This window comes from Populus alba, chromosome 9 (assembly GCF_005239225.2).
Source record: "Populus alba chromosome 9, ASM523922v2, whole genome shotgun sequence".
NCBI classification, from domain to species: domain Eukaryota; kingdom Viridiplantae; phylum Streptophyta; class Magnoliopsida; order Malpighiales; family Salicaceae; genus Populus; species Populus alba.
The window spans coordinates 2,625,381-2,636,339 of record NC_133292.1 but is presented as its reverse complement, the minus strand read 5'-3'; the positions used below and the strand labels follow the sequence as shown (position 1 = coordinate 2,636,339).

At 33.5% G+C, this 10,959-nt stretch overlaps 1 protein-coding gene across 5 annotated transcripts; it reads left to right on the top strand.

Moving 5' to 3' along the window:
* The first annotated feature begins 803 nt into the window (after positions 1-803).
* Positions 804-5,729, top strand: LOC118053834 (BEL1-like homeodomain protein 1). 5 transcript variants are annotated; one of them, XM_035065220.2, is made up of 5 exons: positions 804-961; positions 1,593-2,688; positions 3,532-3,905; positions 4,116-4,176; positions 4,411-5,729. In XM_035065220.2, exons 2-5 carry the CDS (start codon positions 1,759-1,761, stop codon positions 5,251-5,253), a joined length of 2,208 nt encoding a protein of 735 aa, XP_034921111.1. In that variant the 5' UTR covers positions 804-961; positions 1,593-1,758; the 3' UTR covers positions 5,254-5,729. The 5 variants fall into 5 exon arrangements, with proteins under 5 accessions (XP_034921111.1, XP_034921108.1, XP_034921109.1 ...); XM_035065217.2 differs by having other exon boundaries at positions 871-1,026; XM_035065218.2 differs by lacking the exon at positions 804-961 and adding an exon at positions 1,035-1,153.
* Positions 5,730-10,959: the final 5,230 nt, after the last annotated feature.

Here is a 10,959-nt window from a genome sequence, read left to right as displayed (position 1 = left end):
AAGGCAAGCAAATTATAATCACACAAACACACAGAGAAAGGTGTATAAATAATGGAGGACAGGAGATATTTTTCAAAGGTCTAACGAAAGGCCAATAAGAGGACTTCCTTGACCTTTCTCCTCTCCAGCTAACTGTAATCAATCCAAAGCCCTTTGTGGAAGAAGACATTTCCTCGTTTTTCAGCTGCTTGTATCTTATGTTCTGCTGTCCCACTTAATTTCCTTACAGATCAAACCCTATCTCTCTCTCTCTCTCTCTCTCTCTCTCTGCCTGGACAGATCTGTCGTATTTATTTTATAGTTCCCTGTCAAACGTGCCTGCATCAAATGATTTGAAAAGCAGGGTCAAGTCACTGGAATTTTTCTTCTTTTTTTTCATCCACCCAAGTTGCCAAGCTCAAAATACCGAAGAGAGCTAGGTATGGTGATAATAAGCTTACTAATTAATAATTAAGAACAATATATATATATAAACACCGACCCTTCGTTATGATTTAGAGTGCTGATCTTGCTTAACATTGAATATAGTATACACTCACTTGCATTGAAAAACATTACTAAATTTATTATTTAGTATTTTGTTCAAACCTTCTCTCATTTCGTGAGAATCTCTACAATGTATAGAGTTTCTCTGAAATCCTTTTATTTTAATCCCTTAATTCCTAAATTTCCCTTTCGATCTCAGCCTCTTTTGTGAGCTCGGAATTTAGTATTGTTAATGTCAGAAAATAATTGAGAGAATGTAAAAGAAAGACCATAAATGTAAGTACAGTTGAGTGAAAAATTAAAGTAGGGTATCTTTCTTGTGAGACTTTTTAAAGCCTCTATCTTTCTCTTGTATTTATCATTATCATTTTTACTTGGAGAACGGCAGGGGAAATAAAAAAGGGTCTCTCTCTGACAAGATCATCAGACCCCTACCCGAGTAGTCTAAACTCTAAAGAGCTTTCTTGCTGTCTTGGTAAACAGTTGTTGTTGGATACATAAATATTTAACTCATGTCCTTGTATAGATTGATAGAAATAGGTAGCTCTACTACTGCTTTTTCTGTTTTTTTCTTTTTCTTTTGTTTTTTTTTTTTTAATGAAAAAGCACAATTACTGCTTCCTTCCTTCCTTCGTGTGCAATTGCTTGCTTTAATCATAATTGAAGGGTACTGATTGCTGAACCTGTCTCTGCAACTTCTTTGATGGGTTCCTTTCCATTTTTCACAATTTCTTGTTTTTCTTTATTTATACATTAATCTGCGGTCTCTGGATGAAGATCTTTGATGGGGTTTGTGTCCTGTTCTTAACTAATTTCTCTCTCTCCTTTTCTTTCTCTCCTATCCACTCCCTCTCTAGCGAGCTATATATAAACATCTTCAGCTCATATTCTACACCTTCTTCCTTTTCTTCTTCTGATCAGATTTTAAGTTTCTAGCTACCTAGTAGGTGATTTGTGCTGTAGACTATACACACACACACACATACTTGTTTTGGATTCTTTGTTTTATCATGTTTATATATATATATATATATATATATATATATATATAGACACACACAGATAGATTCATAATCAGTCTCTTTTGCTCTTGTTTCTTTGTCCAGAATTTCGCCAGACTCAAGTCAGGATCCAATTCCTCTGAATCGATCATCAAAATGGGCTGATCCTTAATTTGTTCAGTGCTTCAAGCTTGGATACATAAAAGTTTTTTGCATATATAGGAGTGAGGCTCAAAGGGTTATTGATTTTGCCTTTTGTGAATCATATTAAATGGCAACGTACTTTCATGGAAGCTCAGAAATCCAAGCAGCAGCTGCACCATCTGATGGGATCCAGACACTATATCTTATGAACCCTAACTACCTCTCTTCTTACTCTGACTCGACTCAACAGCAGCACCAACAACAGCCCCCTAACATGATCTTCTTTAACCCCAGTAGTAGTACTGCCGCTTCCAATAATGGCCTTCACACCGGAAACCTTCCTCATGGCCCCCCGCAGAACCACCACTTTGTCGGCATCCCACTTGCTGCTCCCTCCTCCAATATCGCTTCTCTTACTCCAGACAGTCACAGCCGTCCGTCCCTACATGGGGTTGTCCCTAGTCATCTTCACTATAACATTTGGGGTTCGATAGATCAGAATTCGGTCGCAACAGCCTGTGAGTCTAGTGCGGCCAATGATGTCGTGTCGTCGCAGGTGGGTTTTCGGAGGCCAGTGGCGGTGTCTCCTGGAAGGCAAGGGTTATCTCTAAGTCTTTCGTCTCAGCAAGCACCGACACCACCGACACCGTATAATAGGGCTATAAGCAATAAACATCATGAGATTCAAGCATTGCATCCTCGTGTTTCGGTTGTGTCTTCTGGTGATGAAATCAGAGTTTCTGGGAACTCTCCGTCTTCTGTTTCGGCAGTGTCGAATGGGGTTTCCGGTTTGCAAAACATGGTTTTGGGATCCAAGTACCTGAGAGCTACACAGGAGTTGCTTGATGAAGCTGTTAATGTTGGGAAAGACCTAATAAAGAGTGGCTTGATAGAAGGGAGTTCTAAAGAGAAGATGAAGATGACTAAAGAATCCATAACTGGGGATGGATCTAGTGGTGGTGAAGCTTATGCTGCTAATCGTGGAGCTGAGCTGACGACAGCCCATAGGCAGGAGCTGCAAATGAAGAAGGGAAAGCTTGTAAACATGCTCGACGAGGTACGTACATATATGTGTTTATAAAACAAGTTGCACATGGATATATCTCTGACTGCTTTTCTTTGATGGCTGCTTTAGATTTTTCATCTTTGAAGATGTAAATTACTAAAAACTTACCTTTCATATGCTCCATGTAATTTCACGTGTGCCATTTCAATAGTGGAAATTGAAAGTTCGGTTAGAACTAGAGTAAGGTCTTTGTCAATTGATTTTTGTACCTTCTAAAGATGAATTCATCACTAGAAAATCTTGTTGCCACTAAATCTATACACAATCATAATTAGGCCTTGCTATTACTATATATCTGTAGTTTCTTTGCTTGTGAAATTTTAAATTGGATGCTTATTCCTGTTATGGCTCCTTGTTCTTCAACTTGTAAACAAAGATTAGATTTTATCTAGTAATCAACGGGTTGCATTTGGGTTCATCTTGGTGGTTTCATGGACATCAACAATTAAATCTTGAAGAAGAAGAAGAAGAAGAAGAAGAAGAGATGACTTATAGCTTAGAACATGATGGAAATTTGTAGAGCAAGAGAGAGTTTATTTTCATTAATGTACAAACTATATATGTTCGTCTTTTATGGCTGTTAAGTTAGGTCCCAGTAAAGAGCTAGGGTCCATTAGCAAAGTCGATTTCATTTCAGACAAACCATGGTATCTCTGGTTATATCAATTACCCCAGCTGTTTTTCTTGATTCTTCCTTTTTCTTTTTCTTCTTTTTTGTGTGGTTGTCATGAACTAACGAAAGGCAACTTGAAACATACTATAAAGTCCTCAAGTCTAATGTGGTCCTACGTATAGTACTTAAAATCTGTTTTCTTGCTTTGGAAACTTTCAAAGGTGGAACAAAGATACAGGCAATACCACCACCAAATGCAAGTAGTCGTTTCCTCCTTCGAGCAAGCATCAGGATTTGGTGCGGCGAAATCATACACTGCCCTAGCATTACAGACTATCTCAAAGCAATTCAGGAGTCTTAAAGACACAATTTCTTCGCAAATCAGAGCCGCAAGCAAGAGTTTGGGTGAAGAGGATTGCATAGGAGCGAAGGTTGAAGGTTCAAGACTAAGGTACGTGGATCATCAGCTTCGACAACAGCGAGCACTACAACAATTGGGAATGGTCCAACATAATGCTTGGAGACCCCAGAGAGGATTGCCGGAACGTGCTGTTTCCGTTCTTCGCGCCTGGCTCTTTGAGCACTTCCTTCACCCGTAAGTTTCTGGAAGTCTCAGTAGTCTAAAACATGAACATAATAAAAACCATTTTTGAAACTTCTCCTACCTTTAAGACGAGGTTTCAATAATAGTTTTGGGTATATATATGATCTTACAAGTATATGGTATCGTGCATATATGCATGCATTGGCTACTTTTGAGTTTGAATAATTTTGTGACAAATTTTTTGCTTCTGGTTGAACGCAGATATCCCAAAGACTCTGATAAGCACATGCTTGCAAAACAAACAGGGCTTACTAGGAGCCAGGTATGAACCCTAATCCTCTTCATTCCCAATATATATGTCTCTGGAAAATAAATTATAGAGTAGCCAATCAGCTTGTAGCCCAAGTACTGATACTCATTCTCTCTCGCTCTCGGAGGTTTTAGATTCGAACTTCTCCTTTGTAATCCGAATTTAATAAATTATAGAGAATGTAATTTCCTTCTACCGCTATGAATTATCTAATCTCCATCACATTAATGATTTGATCATATGTAGGTGTCTAATTGGTTTATAAATGCTCGGGTTCGGCTGTGGAAGCCAATGGTTGAGGAAATGTACGTTGAGGAAATCAAGGAGCAAGAGAAAACTGGTTCTGAGGAGAACGCAAATAAAAATGAGAACAAGGAGTCGAGGTCTCATTCTAGCGCACCAGGAGAGAGCAGTACACTTCAGATGGATCAACTTAAGGGAGTACTTCACTCGAAACAAGCCGAAAAACCCAGGAACCAGAACGCTTCTCCTCCAAGGTTTTCATATCCCGCAATCTCAATGTCTCCCATGGGAGCACCCCTTCACCAGCAAGCTGGTTTCACCCTTATTGGACCAGATGAAATGGAAGGCATTTCTCATAGAAGCTCAAAGAAACCGAGTAGTGACATGCAGAATTCTCCAAGCAGTATCCTCTCCATGGACATGGACGTGAAGCAAGGTGAGACAAGTAGGGAAATCAGTGCGAATTTTGGTGGTGAAAGGTTAATCAAGGATGGCTATCCTTTAATAACTAGCAGTGGTGGATTTGGAGCATATCCAATGGGAGATCTTGGGAGGTTTAACCTTGAGCAGATGACACCAAGATTTAGTGGAAACAGTGTTTCCCTTACTCTTGGTCTGCCGCATTGCGAGAACCTTTCTCTTTCAGGAACTCAACAAAACTACCTCTCGAACCAGAACATTAATCAGCTCGGAGGAAGAAGACTAGAAATTGGAAGCGGTACGGAACCTGACTTTTCTGGGATTAACACCTCACAAAATTCTCACTCCAGCACTGGTTTTGAGAGCATTGACATCCAAAACAGAAAGAGGTTTCCTGCACAATTATTGCCAGATTTTGTGGCCTGATGATCAATTTACTACTTACTATATTGTACTTAACTTCAGAATTCATAGTTGTGCTTCTCAAGAACATCTCAGGTAACATGAGCAAATAATAGCTCTCTCCTTTCTAATGTACCCTGGCCAATAGAAAGAGATCGAGGCTGAAAAAAGCTAAGCATGATGGTTGCTGTAAACCAAGAAGAAAACTCAGTATCGCTAGGTTTTAGTTACAGAGAACAACTAGCCAAGTGTTCTTATAAATAGGTAATTAGGGAGGGTTGAGGCCATGATTAAGGTTAATGATTGTATATTATATACTCATACTTCGGGGCATAGGTAGATGGAAATCAAGATTTCATGGATATGCAAAATGGGTTATTTGGGTATACCAATCTATATTTGTAAATTTAAATATTGCTTTAACTGTGGATGTGTATGTGATTTTCATTCTTGCGCCAAATGGTGGAAATATTTGTCCTCAGATAAAAGCTTTTTTTTTTATTATTATTTTTATTTTCCTCGGTTCCTTTATTCATTTTTTATTATTATGAAAATTTTCAAACTCAAAATCTCTTAATAGCCAGGGCAATGTTAATGTTAGTCGAGCTACAATTCATTGAGACGTAGAGTTATTAAATCAGTATAGAAAATACCACTTTTTTTTTCATCTGTATTTGAAATTAATGCATGCCCACTCATGCAAATTCCATAGGTTACCTCAAATTTTATTATTATTATTATTATTATTATTATTATTATTTATATTGATTATTTGACTCGTGCTTCGCCGTAGGTCATATAGTTTTTTTTGGAAAAAATAAATAAATATGCAAGTTTTTTAAATATTTTTTTTAAAACTAAAATCCTAATTATTATTAAAAAAAATTATACATGCATTCAATTAAATAAATTAAGAACCATTTATGCCAATAAATACAAAAAAAAAAATGTTAACGCATTTATTTGACTCGCCTAACTGCAGGTTGAATTTGTTTTTTCTAACACAAATAAATTAATGTGTAGGTGTTATTAATATGTTTTTTGATGGCAGGTAAAAAATATAACTGTGAATCAAAAAGTCAATGCTTATATATAATAAAATATAGTGAATATCATAAGTGTTAGTAAAGACATATATGATCTCAAGCTCATTTTTAACGTTGTAAATAAATAGGACAATGTTGCAATTACTACATTGAAACACTATTTTCTCTGTCTTTGTATAATAATTTTTCAAAAACAAAAAAAATTAAAAATAAAATAAAAAAGAATGACAACAAGAATAAAAAAATGGTATAAATAGGTCAAATGTAGAATGATAAATATTTCAAGTGTAAAGAATAAAAAATAATATTTTTTACCAAAAAAAGAAGAAAAACTAACAAAAAATATAATAGAAAATGAAGAAAAGAAAAAAAATGATGATAAATAAGCCAAGTATAAAATGATAAAAATATCAAGTATAAAAAGTATATATATATATATATATATATATATATATATATATAAGAAAATTTAGTTTTCTAAAAACAAAACCACTGAAAATTATTGATTTGTAACCGCTACAATGCCTATTATAGTAAAAAAAAATGGAGAAAATTTTAATTCATCATTTCTATAGTAAAAACCATTTCCTTTTAGTTTATGTATAATATATGGATCAAGATCAAAACAACTTCTAATAAATGGAGGAATGCTACTTTAACTTGTTATTTCTGGTAACATTGCTAGAAAATAACAAAACACCAATTAAATATTTTGTTGTTGTTCGATTATGTTAGAATTACAATTATCAACAGAATAACGTAAGAAAAAATATTGTAAAAAAGCATATCAATAGTGATTTCTATTATGCTAGTCATATTGTCAAGAATATAATCATCAATGGAATTACCACGTCAAACAAAAACATTTACTGGCAATAATTTTGTTAGTAAATCCATCAGTGATTATGACATATTACTGATGGGATAAACTAATGGTAAATCCATCAGTGATTATATGCATATTATTGACGAAATTAATCAATCAAAGATTACATATAACAGTGGCAAGTCTTATAATTTTTTTTAATTTTCTAGAACTCTCTAAGAGACTCTAATTCCATGGTAATTATGTTGGTATTATATGTAATTATTTTTAAAAAATAAAACAAATAATACAATTAAAAAAATAAAACAGAATAAAAATAGAATAAAAAGCAAATTCAAATAGAATTAAACTTAAGTAAAATAAAAAAAAAATCAAATTTTTATTATTAATTTAAACATATTATTAAATATAATTTATCTATCTAGTGGACAGAAGCTGGAGGAGGAAATAGAGGTGGATCTTCACCAAAACTAGGAGGACAACGAGGTGAAGCACAAATACTAGTAAGAGTTGTCACTAGTTGCTCGAGGACATTCACTTTATCCTTTAAATTCAACTGTCTCAACCCTAAATTGGGTCGTCTTAGTTTGAACTTGTTTTTGTATGACCGCATGGTTTACCGGTGATTGATGGCTCCCAATAAAATTTTTTCTTACATGTTATTTTCATAAAATAATTAGTTTATTAAAATTAAAAAACTAACAGAATTAAATATTTTTAAAAAATTGTTTATGTATATAAAAACCTTGAACTTTTCGAACCAAACATGAATTATAGGCTTTCATTTAGAATATTTAAAAACCTGACTCTATTGAAATAAAAGCACTTCCATCAATTATTTCATCATTGGTTTTATCATACAAGTAACCTCAACATTTGTAAACTTGAATTTTCATTTATTCATTAAAATTAACTATTCAAACTTTATCAATTGTTGTTTATTTTTTTATCATGCAAGAAAAAAAACCAAACCAAACCAACATGATGTGATCGAGCTTCCACATAACAATATACTTCTCAGTGTATACATCATATTCATAAGGGATAGTACCCTATTTGTGAGCCACCCTTGCACTTGACGAGCCTACATTAAGAAAGGGTGGTTCAGGTGCCTCGTCACGGTCGGCACCTAGTGGCTCATGCTCATCAGAAGAGCTTTCAGGAGAACTAGTAGTGCTCTTGTCCATATTTGTCATCTAAATAAATTTGATATAATAATAATAATAATAATAATAATAATAATAATAATAATAATATCACTATATCCTATTTTTTTATATAAAAAAAAAAATAGGCAACACCTCTCATATACAATAGCCTACATAAAAATTTAAAGCCAACAAATACACATTAAGAACTCATGTTGCAAACTAGTTGATTTTATTTATTACTAATATTTTATTTTTCTATATATTTAGAAAAAGAAATTCAACCATTTAAAAGACAAGCAATAAAAGCGTACGTACCAATGAAATAAATAAAAACATTAAGATACAACAAAATCGAAGATGAGTTTTCTAAGAACCTAATCTAATCATGGAGCTCTATTAACCAAATAAAATAGAAACAATGAGAGCAACTATATACAATCTAGTATAGGTAGTAGAATCGGACCCAAAAAAATTTGCGGGAAATTGAAATATAGCATCAGAAGGCACCCTTATTGAATAATAAATCAATATATTAACAACAAAAGATTTTTATTTTTAAAATAAATAGCAATGTACAAGTAGTAGAATACAAATTAAGAAAAAAATAACACTTAATCTTGATCTCCTCTTTCTTCTTTCTTTTTTCTTCTTTCTTTCTTTAAAACTACAAGTTTAAGGAAACAAAAACTTGGGGTAGAATATGAACCAAAAAACCTATATTTATTCACTATTGCTTGTATATATGTTTTGCAGGTAAGAATCAAATAAGAAATTTGTTCATCATTAAATATCATCTTTTTTTTTGGGTGTGTAAACAAGAATTTACATATTTTAAGACTTCTTAATTACATGAGTTTTGTGTAAAAAAAAATGACCTAACATCCATTGTCATAACCTAAATTTTGACCCCCTGTTTTTTTCTAAATATTTAAAAAATACAAAAAAAAAAATGTTCTTAATGTATTTGCAACATTTTTTGTCTTTTTGATGTCTTCTTAAAAGAATTTAAATTAAAATTTATTTTCAACGCGTTCAACTTTTAAAGTGATATTTTTCAAAATCATTGATTTTTTTCTCATTAAGTCGACATTAACATTGTCTTTTTCAAAACATAAAAATACAAAAAATAAGAAAAATTAAAAATTAAAAAGTATTTAGATATAAGAAATATAATGCAAAGGAAGAAAATGAGAGTCCAAAGTGTTTTTAGAACCAAACAATAGGGAGGAAAATTACAAATCATTTTCCACCTATAAATAGGTGGTTATATCACATAAGGATGGGGGAGGTAAAAAATAATAATGAAATAAGCCACCATTTTCAACCCTAATATTTCCCTCACACACCAAGTTCACAGCTTCTTTATCCTTGATCCCTATCTTATTTTTGCCCACAAACAAGCACCTACCTTAGCCTTCATTCTTCAACAAGTCACGACTAACACATACACAACAACAACTTTAACTTGTGAACCTTATCTTTCCTTCCCCGTAACACCAACAGAGGAGTAGTAATAACCATCACAAACATCTATAATGGATGGACCACCATAATTGTAGCAGCTGACCCATTGTTTTCCCTCCCTCCAGTCGATGACCCATTCAACTCCTTTGGACCCTTATGGCTTCATCTTTCATTTTCACACCATCCACCTGAACAACCATATCAATGTCTTCCTTTATACCCATGACTACCCCTTCTAGCTATAATCAATGCTAGCCACCAAGAAGGGATTAGCCCTTATAGTTTCCCCTCACCCCGACATCTTTTCATTTTCAATCAAAATGACAACCCTCTCTTTTGTTAAAGGGATGTTATAAAGTATAAGCAAAGAAGAAACCTAAAGCCCTTGTTTTAAGATTTTTCAATGAGGAAAAACATGAGACCTCATCCCTTAAAAAGACTTTAGACTAGCCTTTTAAGATTTAAAGAACAAAAGAAAAAGACAAAGTAGTGGCTAGTTCCTCTAAATCTACAGCACGGTCTGGAAAATATGACCGCTTCACTTCCAATAGTTCAGAGATGGCTTACAAAAACAATTTCTCCAAAAATAACATAATTGGTGAAAGAGAAGTTTCAGTAACTGATCTTTCTGACCCTATATTTATATTTATAGAAGACATCGTTAAGAAAAGACAATGGGGCAAACTAACTAAAGGATCACTTGCTCCATATATTAAAGTGGTTAGGAAGTTTTATACCAATTATGAGACTTTCAATCTTGATTATCATTGTATTACTTCTATTGTTAAAGGTCAGACCCTTGAGTTTTCTCCTGGTGTTATTAAGAAGTTATATGAACTACTTGGAATCATAGATCCTAGCTTACCCTATAAAGGAATATAAACCCATTTAAAGCCTCGGATGAGTGATTTGTTTGTTGGTTGTAAAAGACCAAAATGGTTTGTCAAAGCACATAAGTTGTCTATGAACATTATGTTACCTTCTTATCAAGTGTTAGCAAAAAATATGTTAACAAACCTCTAGCCTATTAGAAGCATATTAAGCTAATAGTTGAGAAAGCTTAGTTCATGTATGTTATTGCTACAATTATCAACCTAACCACTTATTTTATAGATGTTATATAAAATGCTACAACTAAGAAGGAAATGAGCCTACCTTTTGGTGGATTGATATCTAGGGTAACAATTATGGCCAAGGTATATTTGCATGACAATGAGCCAACAGTCAAGATTTATAGAAAGAT

What these genes read in the sequence shown, in the direction of transcription:
- LOC118053834 (XM_035065220.2), top strand. Translation starts at nt 1,759, where the DNA reads ATGGCAACGTACTTTCATGGAAGCTCAGAAATCCAAGCAGCAGCTGCA. An exon ending in TTGTAAACATGCTCGACGAG is followed by an intron (nt 2,689 to 3,531) that starts GTACGTACATAT and finishes AAACTTTCAAAG; the next exon opens with GTGGAACAAAGATACAGGCA. An exon ending in TTTGAGCACTTCCTTCACCC is followed by an intron (nt 3,906 to 4,115) that starts GTAAGTTTCTGG and finishes GGTTGAACGCAG; the next exon opens with ATATCCCAAAGACTCTGATA.